At 44.2% G+C, this 21821-nt stretch overlaps 2 protein-coding genes across 2 annotated transcripts; both read left to right on the forward strand.

Annotated features, from left to right (window-relative positions):
• Positions 1 to 3351: 3351 nt before the first annotated feature.
• Positions 3352 to 10132, forward strand: LOC116407687 (serine protease 27-like). Its single transcript, XM_031893526.1, has 6 exons — positions 3352 to 3625; positions 5627 to 5656; positions 7720 to 7888; positions 8920 to 9188; positions 9485 to 9654; positions 9772 to 10132. Exons 1-6 carry the CDS (start codon positions 3580 to 3582, stop codon positions 10051 to 10053), a joined length of 966 nt encoding a protein of 321 aa, XP_031749386.1. The 5' UTR covers positions 3352 to 3579; the 3' UTR covers positions 10054 to 10132.
• Positions 10133 to 10445: 313 nt separating this feature from the next.
• On the forward strand, positions 10446 to 20858 carry LOC105948498 (RING finger protein 112-like). The gene is made up of 13 exons (XM_018097557.2): positions 10446 to 11389; positions 12631 to 12817; positions 12906 to 13103; positions 13623 to 13760; positions 14681 to 14785; positions 14881 to 14931; positions 15363 to 15419; positions 16051 to 16137; positions 17497 to 17620; positions 17768 to 17898; positions 18204 to 18257; positions 18727 to 18801; positions 19750 to 20858. Exons 2-13 carry the CDS (start codon positions 12638 to 12640, stop codon positions 20230 to 20232), a joined length of 1683 nt encoding a protein of 560 aa, XP_017953046.2. The 5' UTR covers positions 10446 to 11389; positions 12631 to 12637; the 3' UTR covers positions 20233 to 20858.
• Positions 20859 to 21821: the final 963 nt, after the last annotated feature.

The raw sequence follows: 21821 nt of genomic DNA on the forward strand, positions 1-21821 counted from the left end.
AGATATTATGGCCGGTTCCTTCTTCCTAAACTGTAGCGATACCAAGCAAAGTTTTACTCCCCATATATGCTAGATAGCTCCCTATATTCCAGTCTTGTTCCAAATAAGAAATTCAACAGGTTGATTCTTGCTCCCCTTTCCATTTGGCCTGACCTCTAAACACACCACCATATTCCTGGGGTCTTACAAACCCAGTGAGAGAGGTCCACACAAAGTATCGGTCGGAACTCTCCCATGTACCAGAAAGCAAGGGACAGTGGCCATTTGAGCCTTGTGTAGATGGCCAGTGAGGTAAATGTCACTGATGGCATCACCCCCACTTGTTTTCCTTCCGCTACTGTCAATTTTACTACAGGTCAAATGTATGGGGGTGCCAGAAGAGTGGCAGTGTTTATCTGCCAGGCAGCAGCTGCAAGGGCAAACAGGGTTTTGAGCTGTATTAAAGGGGTATAGATTCACGGGAGGAGGGGGTTATTCTTCCCCTTTACAGAGTGCTGGTAAGGCCCCATCTAGAATATGCTGTTCAGTTTTGGTCTCCAGTGCTCAAACGGGACATTATTGAGTTAGAGAGGGTCCAGAGAAGGGCAACTAAGCTGATAAAGGGTATGGAAAGTCTCAGTTATGGGGAAAGACTGGCCCAGTTGGGTCAGTTTACACTGGGGAAGAGCCACTTAAGGGGTGACATGATAACTATGTATAAATATATAAGGGGATCATATAATAACCTCTCTAATGTTTTATTTACCAGTAGGGCCTTCCAACGGGCACGAGGGCACCCACTCCGTTTAGAAGAAGGGAGGTTCCATTTAAATATTCGGAAAGGATTTGTTACTGTGAGAGCTGTGAGGTTGTGGGATTCCCTCCCCGAATCAGTTGTACTGGCTGATACATTATATAGCTTTAAGAAGGGGCTGGATGGCTTCTTAGCAAGGGAGGGAATACAAGGTTATGGGCGATAGCTCTCAGTACAAGTGAGGGAATACAGGGGTAGGGGGGATAGCTCTCAGTACAAGTGAGGGAATACAGGGGTATCGGAGATAGCTCTTAGTACAAGTTGCCCCAGGGACTGGTCCGATTGTCATCTTGGAGTCAGGAAGGAATTGGGCAAATTAGAGAGGCTTCAGATGGGGTTTTTGCCTTCCTCTGGATCAACTAGTAGTTAGGCAGGTTATATATAGGCATTATGGTTGAACATGATGGACGTAAGTCTTTTTTCAACCCAACTTACTAAGTTACTATGTTACTATCTAATGTATAATCATTATTGAATTTGGGTTCCTTGGAAACGAAGCTATGTAAACAATGCAGATGGAGCAAAACCTCCCCCTAGTGGCGTAGCCCTACCAGTCTGTTTTGCAATGCCGTCAAACATAAAAGGACCTGGAGAACCTTCTAATCTGATTCTCATGTATACCAAAAAAAAGTTTACAGGGCAACCAAAACTTCCCTGTGTTGGCAGACACGTTTTTGCTTGTTTTATCTACATGGGGACAAGTCCCATACAAACCAAGGCCAAGCTTAAGGCAACCATATTGGATTATATGGAAAATGTTGCCACTGACTAGTGTATGTCATCAATGATAAAGGCTTTATCCTTGACAATAGGAGCAAGAAGACCTGCAACTTGGAGAATGTTGATAACGTTTCATATGGCAAATCTTTATTTTGCCTTGCCCAACACATTTAGACACTCACCTCAGTCCCTGTCCCGCTGTAAAGTAAAATCACACAGCACACACGCTAGGACCAATTTTAGTTGGAACTACTTCACCTTCTGTACTGTATTCCTTTCTGTAACCTTTCTGAAGAACATCTGACTGAGCAAGGCATAGACATATCTCAATAGAAGTATAGATTAAGTACGAGCCAAAGCTTCCCTTGAGCAAAGTCTGAAGCTCAGCTGAAGAAGACCTCAAAGTCCAACATATAAAGGGATTGATAGAGAACAGACTGGAGTCAAGCCTAAGCAAAAACCTGGTGGAACCAAAGCTGTAGCTCTTATTGAGAAGTTGGTCAAGCCTAAGCAAAAACCTGATGGAACCCAAGCTGTAGCTCTTATTGAGAAGTTGGTCAAGCCTAAGCAAAAACATGGTGGAACCCAAGCTGTTGGTCAAAGAACAGGGAAACCACACATTTTGCTTCTGCAGTGAGAAAGGAAACAGATTACCGTATATACTCGAGTATAAGCCGATCCGAATATAAGCCGAGGTACCTAATTTTACCTAAGAAAACTGGAAAAACTTATTGACCGGAGTGCTGTTATCACAGTGTATGGACTGGGTCTACATATCCCTGTAGTAAGCATCTCAATTTTCTGAACTGAGCTTAGAGTTCTAGACAAGGATCATTTTATTTCCTTGGTTCCCTCTCCATCCCATTTACATATTTCCTTGGCTTACAGCTGAGCAAACTAAATGGAGAACTGCTACTGGTTACTCGCCTTTAACAGCAAAACGGTTGCTACTTTCAATGCATATAATCATAATTGTCCGTGCAGATGACACTGATGGAGGGGAATAAAGGGACAAAGCGCTCCACGCTCCCTGGCAGCTTTCCGGTAGAAGAGCGGTGGGTGAATACAGGCTGCGCCGCTGGCATTCATGATCATAATTGTCCGTGCAGAGAGAGCTGGAGAGTTTTCAGAAGAGTGCATAGATCACAGAAAGCAGGAGAGCGCCGAAACCCCCCCCCTCGAGTACTTGGGCGGTTGCGTATGCGTATCCCCTCTCCTACCGGAAAAGAGATCTGCACAGGCAATTATGATTATGAATGCCAGCAGCGCAGCCTGTATTCACCCACCGCTCTCCTACCGGAAAAGCAGTTCCTAATGTCATCTGCACGGACAATTATGATTATGTACATTGAAAGTAGCAATCGCTTTGATGTTAAAGGCGAGTAACCAGTGGGTGGGGGGGCGGCGTGCGCGCCGAATGCCATTACAGCCTGTATTCACCCACTGCTCTTCTACCGGAAAGCTGCCAGGGAGCGAGGAGCGCTTTGTCCCTTTATTCCCCTCCATCAGTGTATTTCCCAACAGTGTATGACTACTAAACCACGCCGAATGCCATATTCACTCGAGTATAAGCCGAGCATTCGTTTTTAAGCACTTTTTTCGTGCTGAAAAACTCGGCTTATACTCGAGTATATACGGTACTTGTCTTTTGCTGTGCTTATAAAATGCAAATAGCTAGTAGGGTGTAACGTCAAACCCACACCACCACTTTCTCCTCCTTGAGACTGATTTTTATTGTGCCGGTAATTATAGATGATGCACCGAAGTTAATAGGAGGGACAAAATGAATGAAATCTCTCTCTGAACTTGCCCAGAAGCAGCTCTGGGTATGAAAGGGAAACGGCAATCATTTGCTGACAAAAGAAAGAGGCAGAGGATGCGTCAAAACTCGTAAACTCAGGAGTGATGGGGCGTGTTCTATATATGTAATCAATTAAAGTTAAGAATGGATAAATAATTCATAAAAAAACTATTAAGGAACAGGTTGGTCGGTATAGACATATAAACCATAGGGAACGAAAGACTGGAGAACAGTCAGTGGCCACTGCTCTGCACAGAAAGAAGTCATGGAAATGTCCTCCTTAATCAGCACTCTGCTCTTGCTGCACTTAGGTGAGTGTCTCTCTAGCACTTGGGACATGGGTCTGGGATCTCCCACTCACATACTCCAAGGTCACAGATAAATGTGGGAATTGGGAGTTGTCCTTCCTCAGTTTATAAGGCATACATTGAAAGGAGGAGCTAACACTTGTGTTGTACAGTTCCCTGTAGATCCCTAATCAGGTCTATCATCTAGAACAGGGATCCCCAGACTTTTTTACTCACAAGCCAAGATCAGATGTAAAAAGTGTTGGAGAGCCACACAAGCATGAAGAAAGTTCATCGAGGATGCAAAACAAGGGCTGTGATTGGCTCCTTGGTGGCCCCATGTGGCTGTCGGCCTGCAGAAGGCTCTGCTTGGAGTAACTGTGTCTCTGTGCTTCCACAACTTGTCTCCAAAATTTAAAAATGGGTATTGAAGGGAATTAGGAACAATATCAAAGGGAGGTGAGCAACGTGTTTCTTCCAAGCCATTGTTTGGGGATCACTGATCTAGAACGTTTCCATTAAATTTGAGCCTAATGAGCAGCTGTATCAGATTTGATTAATGTTTTACTCAGCGAGCCCAGTTACTTTACACTTACTAGATATTGTATAGATTAGGATGAATGACAACCATCGTGGGAATGTGGTCTTATTCTGCTCAGCAAACTAAACCCAACCCCAATATATATGCTTGCTAAGGAACAAGGGCACATGACACAACCCATCTTTAAAATGGTTCTAATATGCAAGTATAGATTTTTTGATATCTAAAATTATTTTTTATTACATAGCTTTTTGTTTAGACTTCCTCATAGTCATCTTTCAGTCTGTCATTCAACCCACCACCTGGTTGCTAGGCTAAGTGGTTGACTTTGAAGTGTATCTCCAACCTATTTGAGCTTTGCATAATCTATGAATATTATTCTGATCATCTACCGTATATACTCGAGTATAAGCCGATCCGAATATAAGCCGAGGTACCTAATTTTACCTAAGAAAACTGGAAAAACGTATTTACTCGAGTATAAGCCTAGGGTGGGAAATGCAACCGCTACTGCTAAGTTGTTTTGTTTTGTCAGGCAAGTTTGGGAAGGCTAAGGAAGCTGCCATACTAAGTATCAATTACTTGGGGGTGGGTGCGCGCGCGCTCAACGGCGCAACTGATGCCGGACAGTTAAGGTACATATTCAAAACCTTCAATTCCATATACTCGAGTATAAGTCGAGAGTGACTTTTCAGCACATTTTTGGGGCTGAAAAACTCAGCTTATACTCGAGTATATACGGTATATCTAATTGAACTTGGAATTATCCCTATCATTTTCGGTTTTATAGTACCGTATATACCCGAGTATAAGCCGATCCGAATATAAGCTGAGGTACCTAATTTTACCTAAGAAAACTGGAAAAACGTATTGACTCGAGTATAAGCCTAGGGTGGGAAATGCAGCAGCTACTGATAAGTTTCAATAATCAAAATAAATACCAATAAAATTACATTATATGAGTGGGGTATGTGTTTTTAAATACTTATTTAAACAGTAAACTAGCTCTAGTGGACAACAAAACAGTTTGTTGCTCAATCAGCAACCAAGCTAAAACACAAAGAGTTAAAATCCTTCAAAACTATATATAGTTTATATTGAATATAAAGTGCAATGTCTAGTGCAGAATGGGACAGGTGAGGATGGTAGATGAAGATGAATTTGGGAGCAGGCCAGGGCACTGGAGGGTCTGGTTGCGGGTGGCCCAATTTGCACACAAAGGACAGAGGGTGCTAGTCTGGAGGGACCCATGGCACCTGACTCGATTATAAGCCGAGGGGGACTTTTTCAGCACATTTTGGGTGCTGAAAAACTAGGCTTATACTCGAGTATATACAATATTTCCCCCCGACTAATTGTCTTCTTCGTGGCTTCTTCGAGTCTTATTGCCTGTTGCCTACAGATATGGCGGCCTTGTTTCCTGTATATATAAAACTCCAATCTTGCTCTGCTAATTCATTTATTGTGCATATTTGTTATTTTAGGCATCTCTGAAGTAACCATTTTTGCAGCAGGTAAGTTTACTGCTATGCCCCCCCCCCCAAGTTTGTACTCATGTTAAAGGAAAACTATACCCCCAAACAATGTAGGTCTCTTGAGGGCACCATAGCACCATTACCAGTTGGCTGCCCATGCATAATAGCAGGCTGACCTATAATCATAGCAGAGCTGTGGTGTCACCCAGGATCTCATTGGTTCCTGACCCCTCTGCACCAGGCACTCTCATTGGGCCCTTGCTGAATATATGTGTAATCCTCCTCTTGCTGTCTTACCTACAAACATCTATTTCTGTAAGCCTTGTCATCAATATTTTGGCCGGTATTTCAGTGTTTGTGCTATTCTATAATTACAACACTGGGTGCAGCAATATCCCAGCCGTGGGTGTGCCAGGGGAACGAAGCGAGAGGTTCCTGGAGTGAATAAACCTGTAGAGTAATCTGTGACGTAACAGCCTTTCCCTAATGGGAGAGATTAGATGACTCTTTGCCTATTTCTATAGCACCTTTATTTATAAGACTATTTTACTGCAGAAAGCTGCTTTAGTTATCAGTAAAATATTAAAACCTACCAATCCAGCATTAGGAAATAATTATCTGCATGTTCTAGGACTGGACAAGGGCATCAAACTGATTGGCCATTGACTATATATATATATATATATATACAGGTATGGGATCCCTTATCCGGAAACCTGTTATCCAGAAAGTTCCAAATTACGGAAAGGCCATCTCCCATAGACTCCATTATAAGCAAATAATTCTATATTTTTAAATGATTTCCCTTTTCTCTGTAATAATAAAACAGTACCTGTACTTGATCCCAACTAAGATATAATTACCCCTTATTGGGGGCAGAACAGCACTATTGGGTTTATTTAAGGGTTAAATGATTCCCTTTCCTCTGTAATAATAAAACAGTACCTGTACTTGATCCCAACTAAGATATAATTACCCCTTATTGGTGGCAGAACAGCCCTATTGGGTTTATTTAATGGTTAAATGATTCCCTTTTCTCTGTAATAATAAAACAGTACCTGTACTTGATCCCAACTAAGATATAATTACCCCTTATTGGGGCAGAACAGCCCTATTGGATTTATTTCATGGTTAAATGATTCCCTTTTCTCTGTAATAATAAAACAGTACCTGTACTTGATCCCAACTAAGATATAATTACCCCTTATTGGGGCAGAACAGCCCTATTGGGTTTATTTCATGGTTAAATGATTCCCTTTTCTCTGTAATAATAAAACAGTACCTGTACTTGATCCCAACTAAGATATAATTACCGCTTATTGGGGCAGAACAGCCCTATTGGGTTTATTTCATGGTTAAATGATTCCCTTTTCTCTGTAATAATAAAACAGTACCTGTACTTGATCCCAACTAAGATATAATTACCCCTTATTGGGGGCAGAACAGCCCTATTGGGTTTATTTAATGGTTAAATGATTCCCTTTTCTCTGTAATAATAAAACAGTACCTCATTTTTACTTGGGTAGCCATTCATGGCAACCAATCAGGGATTAGCTTTGATCTACTAGCAAAAATCAGGATGTGGACCTGGGACCAGACTGGCCCAGTCATATCAGGTACACCAGCCCCCCCACATGCCCAAAAAATATGCATTTTAAAGGTATCCAGTTCGAGCCTAAGTACTGGGGGAAGTATGTGTGTGTAAGCAAAGTTTTGGGGAGCAGTTTAATGGGGTCTATAAAGATTTTGTTGTGGGGATCAGTAACTTTGAGTTGCATCACTGATCATCATTTTAGTGCAACCTCATGTTATAGTCAATATTTGGCCTCCTACTTGGAAATAAGCCAGTAATCTCTATTATAACCTCCAGTTATAAGTTCCTGCAACTCTCGCACTCTCAACCTTCCCTTTTCTGGAGCTTTATTACTATACTGAATATCAATTTTCTCTGATACAAAATGGTGGCCAAAAATATATTTCTCCATTTGTTCATGTAGAGCATGAGATTGTTCTTTAACGTCAACTCTGCTGCTTTCTACTAAAGACCATTCATGGATCTCTTTTACTGTATAATATGGTGATGTTCCACTTCCTCCCCACAGAATGCGGAATACCTCAGTGGACAGGCCGCATCGTTGGGGGCAAAAATTCACAGCCCGGTAGCTGGCCGTGGCAAGTGAGTTTGTGGGCCAGAGGCCAACACATCTGTGGCGGAACCTTGATCAACAACAAGTGGGTGGTTACTGCAGCTCACTGCTTCATTGAAAACAGGTCTGTTTCTAGGAATGACATGGGGAAGGGGGAATCCATGAAACGCCACCTTCCTTTACAGCTTGGTTGGGGTGGGAGGCCCACGTTTCTGAAAGAGATCGGGTCTGGGTTGGCGGGGCCCACTGGGACCAGTCTAACCTTAAGTTTGAGCAAGTCAGCCAGCTAGTTGGAAGGGGCGGTTGCTCCAAGGTTCCCCTGTGCCAAAGGCGCACTTGCACATGGATAGTTATGTGGCCAAAAAGAAATTAGAGGTACAGGTAGCATGACAAGCACAAGAACTGTATAAGTCAACAATTAGTTAACTGGGAATTAGGTATAACCATGGTGGGCTCCAAAACCCAACATTGCACAATCACTTGGCAGGTTATGAGTCCAGTTATAAGTCCACCAAAATAAACCTCTTGGACATGCAGTGGGTTTGCTCCCTTGCTCTAAGACAGTGATCCCCAACCAGTGGCTCGGGGGCAACATGTTGCTCACCAACCCCTTGGATGTTGCTCCCAGTGCCCTCAAAACAGGTGCTTATTTTTGGGCGTACTGCCAAACAGAGCCTCCTATAGGCTGCCAATCCACATAGGGGCTACCAAATAGCCAATCACAGCCCTTTTTTGGCACACCCCTGGAAGTTTATTTATGCTTTTATTGCTCCCCATCTCTTTCTACCTTCCAATGTGACTCTCGGGTGAACAAGGTTGGTACCCCGCTCTAAGATCACTAAAGGTGGCCATACATGGGCCGATTTCAGCTGCCGATATTGGCCCTTTAGACCGATTCAACAGCTTATTTGCCCCTGTATAGGCAACACCAACGGGCCTCCCTGACCAACATCTGGCCTGAAATTGGCAAGATCTTGATCGGGCAGGTTTGATTTTTCTGTCGGATCGGGGAACGCATTGGCGCCTATGCCTGCCATGTTAATTTGACCGTTTGGCCTTAGAGCGGGTCTTACAGTGTATGGCCACCTTTAGTGTCAAACTAATGTCAGTACCAAACCCAGCAGTCTGATCTGTGTGTTTATTGTTCCACCACAGCCTGACGGCCGAGTCAATCACCGTTTATCTAGGCTCTTACAAACTCACAGAGAAAGATCCTGAGGAAATTTCTGTCGGAGTGGCCAAAATCATCAACTATCCCACGTACCGGAGAGAGTCAGACAGCGGGGATATCAGCCTCGTGGAGCTTTCCAGCAGGGTGAACTTCACCAAGCACATCTGGCCCATTTGTCTACCTGCATCCAGAGTGATCTTCCCAACGGGCCTTCAATGCTGGGTGACTGGCTGGGGCCAAATCAAGGGGGGCCGTGAGTGTTTCTTTGCCTTTTAAAGCCTATCAGTCATATAAAATGCTACCTGGTTGTGGGGCTCACTTTGGCTGGATTTCGACTGCTTTGAATAGTTTTAAAACTCATCTTTTTCTGTGAAGGCCCTCTTTTGTTCATCTTCTGGTCAATGGTGATGGAAAGGTGGGTAAGCAATACCCTGGGGGTAGTAGGGAGTTTCTTGCCACAACTGATGGCCTACCGTCTTGGTACCTGTGGCTACCAAGGAGGTCCAAAGTTACCCTTATTATTTATTCCAATCCAGTCTTTCCTTACAGTTAACCAGTCATTGGTGGAGATTCTACAGGAAGTGGCGGTGCCTTTGATTGACTCAGAGAAGTGCAACCAGTTATATAACACCAAAAATCCACAGGGCGCTTTTACGGCACGCATAAAAAATGACATGATATGCGCAGGTTACATCAAGGGTGGAAAAGCCTCCTGTCAGGTTTGTGATTGTACTTGGGTCCCCACCCCTTCCTGGGTGAAGGGGGCTCTGAGAGATATCATTGCAAGATAGATATATTCTTATGTATAAGTAATACAGAAAGCTTTCTTTTCCCAGGGTGACTCTGGAGGGCCGGTAGTGTGCCAGGAGGGCAAGCGTTGGTACTTGGCTGGGGTGGTGAGTTTCGGGGCAGGATGCGCCCTACTGTACCGCCCCGGGGTAAACACCTTGGTGACTGCGTATGTGGACTGGATTAAGTCAAAAGTTCCCGACGTCTCTGCCAATATCCGGAACGTGATATTTACATCCCGCTTGGTTTCCATTATTAGCGCGGCACCCGCTGCTCTCTTTCCTACTATCTGCATCCCCTTTGTACTCTCCCTGCTGCTCAGCCAATAAAGAGGATCCTCATTTACTTTTGCCGTCTCGTTTCACTGTACAGAGAATAATACTAGTAAATCCCAATGAACCTCTAAAAGGACTAATGAGTTTGTTCTTTCACTGAGGCTTCCTGGCCCAGGATACACTCATCACTAAGACCTCCAGGCCTGAGATACTCTCATCACTTAGACCTCCTGGCCTAGGATAAACTCATCACTAAGACCTCCTGGCCCAGGATACACTCATCACTAAGACCTCCTGGCCTAGGATACACTCATCACTAAGATCTCCTGGCTCAGGAAACACTCTTCACTAAGACCTCCTGGCCTAGGATACACTCATCACTAAGACCTTCTGGCCCAGGATACAATAATCACTAAGACCTCCTGGCCCAGGATACAATAATCACTAAGACCTCCTGGCCCAGGATACACTCATCACTAAGACCTCCTGGCCCAGGATACACTCATCACTAAGACCTCCTGACCCAGGATACACTCATCACTAAGACCTCCCGGCCCAGGATATATTCATCACTAAGACCTCCTGGCCCAAGATACATTCATCACTAAGACCTCCTGGCCCAGGACACACTCATCACTAAGACCTCCTGGCCCAGGATACACTCATCACTAAGACCTCCCGGCCCAGGATACACCCATCACTAAGACCCCCTGGCCCAGGATACACTCATCACTAAGACCTCCCGGCCCAGGATACACCCATCACTAAGACCCTCTGGCCCAGGATACACCAGTCACCTGTTTTAAAGCAAACATCTTGTTGGTTGACTTTTTGACTGACCCCAGCAGCCCATACACTATTGCTTTGCAAGGCTACAATATCACTGTTATTCCATTTTTATAACACATCTTTTTATTCAGGCCCTCTCCTGTTCATATTCAAGTCTCTGTCTAAAATCACTGCTTGGTTGCTGGGATAATTTGGACCCTAGCAACCAGATAGCTGTTGATATTCCAAGCTGAAACCGAAAGCTAAATAGTTAAAAAAAAAAAACCTCAAATAAGACTAATTGTCTCAGAAACCCTTTTCTGACTGTCAGGGAAACAGGAAAGGGCTAATAACTGGGGAAAGATATCAGACTGCCGGGAATCCCTCCTAATTTCCCAGTTAGAGAAAAAGCCACGGTTTCTTCCTTTGTTTATATCCAGCTCACGTCCCAGTCAGAGGGAGGGGTGGCCGGCTGGGTGCTGGGTGCTGCTACCGACACTGGTTTCACTTTTACATCTCACTTCCCTTCCCAACACTCTCACATAATTACATTCTCTCTCCCACCCATCTCCCAGCTGTCGGCACCCTGAGGGTCACTGCGAGGAGAAGCATCAGAAAAACAGTGAGTTATTAGTTACTGCTGAACTGCTGGTTCCGACAAATGAATTGCTAGCCTCCGGGCTGCGATTGATTTGTGAATTATTTACTCACTAACCCGGGAGCCTAATGAGAGTTGCAGTCGTACAATAGACGGGCAGGCTGCTCTGATATGTTTTTATATTGCTTTGTTTCTGAGGGAGACGGACGGCACAGGCTTCTCGCTGGGAAATTTCCCGTAACTATTTATTGCCTCTGAGCCCTCCTGTTATGGTGGCGGGGTGTCGGGCTATATCATTCATTTAAGAAAAGCAGCTGTAAGTTACCCTCCCATATAGATTGTAAGCTCTACGGGGCAGGGACCTCCTTCCTCTTGTGTCTTTGACTCTTATCTTATTGCAACTCTATCTTGTATTTATCTGTATTTATTGTTATACTTTGTATTTATCTATTATTATCTTAATAGCCCCCTGCCACTCTTATGCCACTCCCAGTTATACTATAGGTGATTGGGTTCAATTTGTTTAACAAACAGTACTCATACGCGGGTTGTATGTCCTTTGTGGAATTGCAGCCAAGCTAAAGGTCCGTTAATCAAGGAATGTGAGGGAAATGGAAGAAAATAAATGAGTGACTGTTCGATACGCAAGTTTAGGAAAACAAACTCAAATTCACAAACTGGAAAATGTTTACCTAAGCCCATTATCAGTACTCATTACTTGCTTTTATCCCTTTCCCGGCCAAAAACAGTTCCTTGTTTGTATCACCCACTTTCTCGAGGCATTGCCGAACGACTTCCTTCAGATTAGAAAAGATCCAGTCCTCAAGATCAAGATCCTATCTCAAACATCCTACCCTACACATTCTATCCTATCCATTCTATCCCATGCATTCTGACCGTTGTAGCCCACATATATTCATTAGTCTACTAATTTTCTCTCTTAAGTCTTCATAATTAGTTCTAATCTTGCAAAACATTGTATCCCAAATATTGTAGCTTTGCTAACTCTGTTATTCTACATGTTTGTGTCATTCTATCCCACACATTCTTAAAATGCAGTCTTACCAATTCTCAGAATACTATTCTACACAGTCTAATTGATTTAATGTGAATATTCCAATTCTTTTATTCTGCATGTTCTATCTAACCTCTGCCACCCCCCCCCATCATTCTATCCCAACCATTCCCGCATTGTATCCAACTGATTTTTCCTCTTTTTTTGGTCGCAATGATGCCTTAAGCACCACATATATTTGTGTTTCTAGGTGAAACATGGAGAATAGGGATCCTGCGTACCAAAGGCTGGAGGAGGATTTGCTATGTCCCTTGTGCCTAAGGAGACCCATACGTGCTCTCACCATTCCCTGTGGACACACCTTCTGTGGAACATGCATTGACCCTTACAGGACCAGCAGAAACCCCCAGCTTTACAACTGCCCCAAGTGTAGGAAGGTAACAGTGAACGTAATGAAAGATGGGTGGGATTTAATGTTTCATATGGGCAACGTGGATTTTAAATAGATTACTGACTGTTTTTAAGGAGACACGTGCCCGCCCAATTGAGTTGGTATATACAGATGAATCTGGAAAACTGTGGGTAGATGGATCTGCTGTACAGACCTGTTTTATGGACCCTGAACTGTCAGACCTCCCTGTGTGCCTAATATTCGCGATCGGAGAGAAACGCTGGGGCAAGTCCTTCCTCATGAACTACATCCTGAGGGCCCTGTCCTGCCAGGTGAGAAGACGCTTGGCAATACTCATGGGTGTACAATGCATAGCAACTCCAGATAGATAAGAACTTGGCTCAGTAGCACAAACATAGCAACGATACATATACTTATTTATCAAATACACACTACTCACACCAACCAGTTGAAATAAAGCTTGAGAAGTTATCAGAGCCCTACAAGTTCCTTGAACAGCGTCCAGTACAATACACAGCAATGACATCCCATAGTGCCCTCAATGATTATGTTGAACCCAGTTCCTTCTAGTTCCCAAGAAACATATTGCCCGGATAGACCTAGATCCCATGTTACATGTCAGGCAATCACCAATCAATGTTCATTACTAAATGTTCTTATCGACTGGTGGGATCTTTAAGACCTGCTAGGCCCACACACACAGCTAGGTACAGTGGCTGGGTTGTGCCAACCTGGAGGCCCATGCCGACCTGTAGATATATAAGAAGGTACTTGTAAAAGCTAAAGTACCAATGCAAAGACAGCCATAACAAGTATTATGTTTTATTTAGGAAAGGGGAGAACCTCTCAGCCTGGGACCAGATGGCGAGCCTCTAAATGGGTTTGAGTGGAAAGCTGGAGTGGACAGTGTAACTAAGGGTATATGGATCTGGAACAAGCCATTCGTTCTAGAAGTCATGAGCGGGAAGGTGAGAACCGACGTTCCTTCCCTACCATGGCAATTGCTTAAACATATCTGAAACTCTTAGTGTGGACCTAGATGTCCTCTACCTCTCTGATACAAAGATGTTCTGCAGGAGATTGGCAGAAGCTGAAAAGATCACTTGAAAAGTTGGGGGGGGATGTTCACAGTCCCTCAGACTGTTGGGGGGCTGTACTAAAGTTAGTCCTCAAACTACCCCCCCCCCCAGCCTTTGCACCAGTGTGTCACCGCATCCCACCGGCCAACACTAATGAAGCATGGGACATGGTGACGTGACATGCTGGGGCCAAGGACCAAGCTGAGGCAGAAAAGGTAGTAGCCAGGGGTGAGGATGCGGCAGGGGCCCGCAGGCCGTAGTTTGAGGACCCCTGTTTTAAAGAATGCATTTTATTGGACTGTACTAATATTCTGTAGTAACTAAATAGCATCTGCTAGCTGGATTTCCTGGAGGTATCCTTCATTTTTCACATGATCTGGTAGCCTTGAGTTTGAAGTATAGACTGGCCTTCCTTCACCCCCTTGCCATTAGTTCAATAATATCATGTGTATCTGTAAGTCCATTCCATGGAAGATGCCCATATATCACTGTGTTGTCAAGACATTGCACCCCAATTTCTCACGTGACCTTGGGTTGGAGGTATAGAGAGGCATTAACTGGCTTTCCCTACATCTCTATTTGAGTCATATAATGTCCATCCCTTAGTATCCCTGTTCCCCATACATTCTTGAACATTGAAATTCAACGAAAACCTAAGGTTTTCCTTCACCATAACCATTTATTTTAGCTTTTTTTACATCAGGAGAAAAAATGATAACGGAAAACCTTTCAGATCGTTGGACCAGAATTCAAACTAGTCAACCTGTGGTCCACTTAGATTTCAGCCTTTCTTGCTCGTGTTCCCCCAGATGGCCGTGTTTGTTCTGGACACAGAGGGCTCCCTGGATATCCAGAGCTCACAGGAGATCTGCATTAAGTTATCCGCCTTATCCATGATCCTCAGCTCCTACCTGGTAGGATATAAAGGCCCACCTACCCCCTTTATATATAGTCATTTTATTTGGATACAGAACATACTCGGTACTGATCTAACCCTGATATTTTGCAGATTTTCAATGTAAACTCATCGCTGAAGACAACAGAACTGAATTACCTGGAGGTGAGAATAAATCGTATCTATTAATGGCAGTGGATGTACTGGGTATGGCTTCTTCATTGCTCATAGGCAGCGCTAGACCATGGCCATCATGGTGTTCCTTCCTATAATTGGGCCCCACAGAAATACCTAATTTGAGACCCCAAAACCTTTTGAAGAAATAACCCGTCCTTACTGGGCATGGGGTAGGATCATTCAAGGAATAAACAACTAGACCTTCCCTGTTTGACGTGGCTGCAAACTCAAAGGTATAGAATGTTTTGCACCCAAACCTTCTTCAGAAACTATTTGCACCAATACAATGAAACATGCAAAGCATTTATTTCTCTAAATCCCCTCGTGATTTATTGTAACTCTTACACCTTGAAAAACCAGTTGGACCATTTTTTCTAAAATGAGCCGCAAATGACTTATACTGTGTTTCTTGGTTTTAGATGTTTCTCCATGTTGCCAAGAAAACAGAAATGTCCTTTGACCTGCTGTACTTACAGGTAATGTTCAAGTAAGAATTGTGCTCCTGCTGAATTGTGCTTAGTACAGAGGAATCCCTATGTGCCATAGTTTTATGGTATCTCTCTGTACAGGCTATGAGCAAACTTAGGGGGCTGTTCCTGCTGAATTGTGCTTAGTACAGGGGAATCCCTATGTGCCATAGTTTTATGGTATCTCTCTGTACAGGCTATGAGCAAACTTAGGGGGCTGTTCCTGCTGAATTGTGCTTAGTACAGGGGAATCCCTATGTGCCATAGTTTTATGGTATCTCTCTGTACAGGCTATGAGCAAACTTAGGGGGCTGTTCCTGCTGAATTGTGCTTAGTACAGGGGAATCCCTATGTGCCATAGTTTTATGGTATCTCTCTGTACAGGCTATGAGCAAACTTAGGGGGCTGTTCCTGCTGAATTGTGCTTAGTACAGGGGAATCCCTATGTGCCATAGTTTTATGGTATCTCTCTGTACAGGCTATGAGCAAACTTAGGGGGCTGTTCCTGCTGAATTGTGCGCATTGTCCATGAATACACATCATTATGCAGACAATGTACATACAATGCCTATTTCTCTATCCAGCCCAGCACCCATCCCCTAACCCCCTTCATGCCATTGATGTACATTTTGTGTTGCAGCACTTGGACATCCTTATTCGTGACTGGTATAATTTTGGGGGGTGTAGTAGAGATGATGCCCGGGATTATTTTAACAAGGTCAAACAGGTACGTGGCTCCATACGCCTCTCAATCATTTCTGGTGGGTGGTTGTTTAAGAAGTGCTCATTATTATCATTATCTACCCCCCCCCCAGCCTTAAACCAACCAATGAATCACTTATTGCCCACTCTCTGCATAGAAGGTACCATAATTGACCTTTTTCTTTAATGAAAGTGCCATGTACAGTGCAGAGTACAAGACATTGATGCCTCTAGTGACACATTGACTTCCAAGGGGGGGGCCCTGTGGGGGGTGCGAGATCCCCTGCAGACCCCAGTCCAACCCTGTTGCCACCTGTTCGGTTTTGACCCGAACAGTTTGGTTTTTCTAAGGCCTGTTCAGGTCTTGACTGTCAGCCTTGTGAAACCCAAACAATAATCTGGCCAATAAATGAAAGACAAATATTAAGATACTCACCCCAACATGGCTTAGTTATCAAGGCAGTTGCATCTAATGATCCAATAACCCCACTTCGGTGTCATAATCCTGCTGACATCATTGTGCTGCCTCTGATGTCATCATGCCCACGTCCAACATCACTGCCCCTCCCCCAATGCTATCAGCCCCGCCCCCCATTGTTTGGGTTTAGCTTCTAGCAAAGGTGCCAACCCTAATTAGGTATCACTTTGGTGCATCACAAGAGCATGGGATTATATTGATAAGGAACATAAACCTTAAGAACATTTCTAACTTATGTCACTGGAGTCCTAATTAGTAATGGGCGAAATATTTCGCCAGGCATGGATTCGCGGCGAATTTCTGCGTTTCGCCATTGGCGGATTGTTTCGCAAATGGATGAAAAAATTTGCTGCGGAAAAATTTGCAGCACGTCCAAATATTGTCGCCGGCGTCAAAAAAGAATAGTCGCGGGCGTCAAAAGAATAGCTGCACGACGAAATAATAGCCGCGGGTGACGAAATAATAGCCGCGCGACAAAATAATAGCCGCGGGCGACAAAATAATAGCTGTGTGACAAAATAATAGCCGCGGGTGATGAAACAATAGCTGCGCAACAAAATAATAGCCGCGGGCGACGAAACAATAGCCGCGTGGCAAAATAATAGCCGCAGGCGACGAAACAATAGCCGCTCGACAAAATAATAGCCGCGGACGACAAAATAATAGCCGCGGGCGACAAAATAATAGCCGCGGGCGACGAAACAATAGCCTCGCGACAAAATAATAGCCGCGGGCGACAAATTTTTTTTGTCGCACAACATTTTCGGCATTTTGCTAATTTTTTGCGGATCTTTTGAAAGATTTGCGAATTTTTTGCGGAGCGAAATGGAACAGATTCGCTCATCACTAGTGAAAACTCATTAGAATTATCTTTCATTCTTTCTCTCCTCTTATTACTCCTGGAAGGACATAGATAATCACCCTGAGTGGGCCTCGTTGCACCAGGCTCTCCACAGCTCTATGGTAACCTGCTCCCTTCTGCCCCGCCCAGACAATAAAATGCTGAGGTCACGGCAAGGAAGACTTTCAGGTAATTCCCATGTCCTCTCATCTCTTCTTCTGCCCTGAGTAGGGCTAAGGAATGGTTTACTTCATCCAAACCCTAACTGAAGCAATGGAACATTCCAAGGTGATGCACAAACATAGGCATTTCTAAATGCCACTTTTCTCCTGACAGATATGGATGAATGTTTCAGGAACAACCTTACGACCTACATCTCTGACCTGGTGGGAAACATCTGGCGCCACATTAAAACTACTAGGAATGGGCAACCAGTGAGCTGCCACAGGCTGGCGGGGATATTAAAGGTTTGTGTGAAGCAGTCGGGGGGGGGGGGATTCAAGCTCATGTTAGATGGGGGAGGTTGTAGAACAAGTATTTTATATATAGTATATTTCTAACTGGCTACTTTAGGGTTGGTGGCCTACTAAGTATCAAAGGGGTGCGCTACCTTCATGCACTTCTATGGGAGGGCATCAGCAATACCTTCAAAGAGTACTCTCACACATACTCTTACAGTCGGTAGGTGGGCCGGCCAAGCTGGTGTGGGGGCTAGTTACTAGCAAGGCACCAACACACAGTAGCTTGCAATCATCTCTTCATGTCGTTACAGCAAATGGTGGATATTCTGCAGAATGAAGAATACAGCTTTGCCTCCCCCATGCAGGTAAGTGTGCCATGCAAACATCTAATGATAGCAGACGGGGTCTAGTAACCCATAGCAACCAAGTAGATCTTTGTTTACAGACATTGCTGATTGGTTGGTATGGGATACTAGACCTGTTGACACCTTTTATCATGGGGACCCTAATAGTCCTAAGCCATACAACTAGCCTTATGTCCAGCATGCACGGCCAGGTATATGCACTGTGTGCCCCTAGGTTGAGGTGGCAGTTTGAACCCCCATCTTCCACTTGCACCCTACAGGAATCCCTTCCCAATCGGTCTCAGCCTCTTCCTATCCACTTGCAACCTGAGCAGAACTATTTATCTTAATCCCGGTGGCCTATTGCCCCTAAAATCCTGGCCTCCAATCCTTGTACATTCCGCCTTATGTGTGTGGTCATCCTCTGATCTTTTAAATGAAATAACCCAATCATTGCCTTGTAAGTCCCAATATTTTTACTTTCATGCAGTTGCACTATTCGTTCGAGAACTACAAGGCCATGCAGCAGTGTAAGGAGCAGTTCCAGAATGCGCTAAAAGCTATGGTGAGTGGCAGAGCTGATTATTATTCCATTATAAAGGTGCCATACACTGTAAGATCTGCTCGTTTGGTGAGGTCGGGAAGCGAGCAGATGTTCTCCCCATATGCCCACCTACGGGTGGGAGATATCGGGTTAATTCGATCACTTGGCCCTAGGGCCAAATGATTGAATTAAAATGGCGGGCATAGGCACTGTTGGTTCAGGGTCTGTATCAACGAGCTTATTTGGTCCCCAATCCAATGTAAAAATCCTGCCTGATCGAGATCAGTTGGGGAGGCCCATGATTAGTGTCCATACATGGGCTGCCGAAATGGTCTAAAAGACTGATATTGGCAGCTAGAGCTAAAGGTGCAAATTATCTCTGTAATAGTAAAACAGTAGATTGTATTTGATGGGAACTGAGCTGCCTGAATCCATATTGGAGGCAGCACAATCCTATTGGGTTGAATCATGTTTAAATGTTTTTAAAAGAAAAACTCCTTATCTGGAAACTCCCAGGTCCCAAGCATAAATAATATAATAGAAAGTTGGACATTGGAGGGGCCTTGTATTAAAATAATCCTGCCTATATATCTTTATATATATTATATACTGAACAGTTGGGTCATTTCCCTATGGGACCAAACTGTAAATTATATCCTTATAAACGGTGCTTAGTGATGTCATCAGTTATAATCGGAGCTTAGTGATGTCATTTCTGTCACATGACTCACTAAAACTTGAATATTATAATAAAGTACCCCCTGGGATATTAGAAGTCACCTTGGCCTTCGGCCTCGTGCTTTTATACAGGTCATGTAACTCCTCAGTGGCTTATAATATCCTTATATTTTACAACAAGGGGTATTATATTCTTTCTCTATATATATATATCTATCATTTAATTTGCCTTTTTTTGCTTTGTAATTTTTCGGTGCTTGTGTAACTTTGCATCTGTATTATTCTACCCAGGAGCCAAAAAGCTTCTCCCCAATTAAAATCCTCAAAATGAGCCCGTCCGACATGGAGGCCAAAGTCCGCAATGAAGCCAACGCCATGCTTCGGGAATGCGGCAAGTCCTTACAGGGAATTGATGATGAGAAGAAGCGGCGGCACTTGGCCGACTTGCAATCCCAACTGGACCTACAGCAGAATTTGTTCTGTACCAAGTACTCCAAGATTCATACTGCCGTCAAGACTGGGTGTATAGTGGGGGGCACCATGTTGTCTGTGGCAGGAGTTGTAGCTGGGGGGGCAGCTGGAGCTGCGGTGGCTGGAGCGGTTATAGCCGGGGAAACAGTCGGAGGGGCCATGGGAGGTTCTGTGCTTCTCGGTACTATCGGTACAGGGCTGGGATCTATTGGTGGAAAGCTAATTGGGCTTATTAGAAGTAAAATGCAACAGTGTGAAGGAGAAACGACCGACGAGTCAGGTCAGAACAGCAGCCAATCATAGGGAACAACTCCAAAATTCCAAAAAGAAGTAGAAAAATCTATAACTGGTGGGAGCCATATTGTTCTACATTTTTTTCATGACCAAAGTGTTTTGGTGTTTGGGCAAAATCCTGCAGAGAAAACCTACCTGCCGTGTGTCGACTGCTCCCAGATATCCAATGTGCGGCCCCGGGTGGGGCCCATACACGGTATAGAACTGATTGGGGGCTTATTGTAGGGAGCACGAGCCCAAGGGAAACCTGGGAGAAGCCAAACATGGCGGCTCTGTACTTTGTAGGAAAGTAGCAACTGTCAGTTCATTCTTTAAAGAAGAAGTAAGTGATTTTAGTCAAGGCTACGTAACAATATGGCACCCAATTCACTTTGACACCCTTCTCATTGAGAAGATGCCATTTATTAACCAACCAAAGCTTTAGGCCAATGTTTTAATATCCATATGGCAGGCATTAACCTATTGGTCCTAGTCAGTCCTAGTCAGTGGCCACAAAGCCCATAATGTGTTGTTTCTGTGCTGCTAATTGTATATATAGGCTGAATAAAATTCAAGCATCAAATACATTTCAAGTTATTTTTTTAATCAATGATTTTTTGGTGTTTTAATAAAAAAAAAATAAAGCCAAAATATAAAACCTGCATTTGTGCTGTTTTACATTGTTATATGCTGTTTTACTGCTGAGTGGAAGGAGATGAAAAGCTATCAAATGTATATATATATATAAAATGCCTGTGTCCCCCTAACTGGCCTTCAGGCTGGGCCCCCTTAGCCCATAACAAGGTTACAGATATATAGAAACATTGGGGTAACAGTCACCCCGCTATAGTTCCAGGGGTACCCAGGGCACAAATAAGCACTCACCCCAAATCCCCCCCTAACTGGCCTTCAGGCTGGGCCCCCTTAGCCCATAACAAGGTTACAGATATATAGAAACATTGGGGTAACAGTCACCCCGCTATAGTTCCAGGGGTACCCAGGGCACAAATAAGCACTCACCCCAAATCCTCCCCTAACTGGCCTTCAGGCTGGGCCCCCTTAGCCCATAACAAGGTTACAGATATATAGAAACATTGGGGTAACAGTCACCCTGCTATAGTTCCAGGGGTACCCAGGGTACAAATAAGCATCACCCCAAATCTCCCCCTAACTGGCCTTCAGGCTGGGCCCCCTTAGCCCATAACAGGGTTACAGATATATAGAAACATTGGGGTAACAGTCACCCTGCTATAGTTCCAGGGGTACCCAGGGCACAAATAAGCACTCACCCCAAATCCCCCCCTAACTGGCCTTCAGGCTGGGCCCCCTTAGCCCATAACAAGGTTACAGATATATAGAAACATTGGGGTAACAGTCACCCTGCTATAGTTCCAGGGGTACCCAGGGTACAAATAAGCATCACCCCAAATCTCCCCCTAACTGGCCTTCAGGCTGGGCCCCCTTAGCCCATAACAGGGTTACAGATATATAGAAACATTGGGGTAACAGTCACCCTGCTATAGTTCCAGGGGTACTCAGGGTACAAATAAGCATCACCCCAAATCTCCCCCTAACTGGCCTTCAGGCTGGGCCCCCTTAGCCCATAACAAGGTTACAGA

The sequence above is a fragment of the Xenopus tropicalis genome, chromosome 9, assembly GCF_000004195.4.
Source record: "Xenopus tropicalis strain Nigerian chromosome 9, UCB_Xtro_10.0, whole genome shotgun sequence".
NCBI lineage: Eukaryota > Metazoa > Chordata > Amphibia > Anura > Pipidae > Xenopus > Xenopus tropicalis.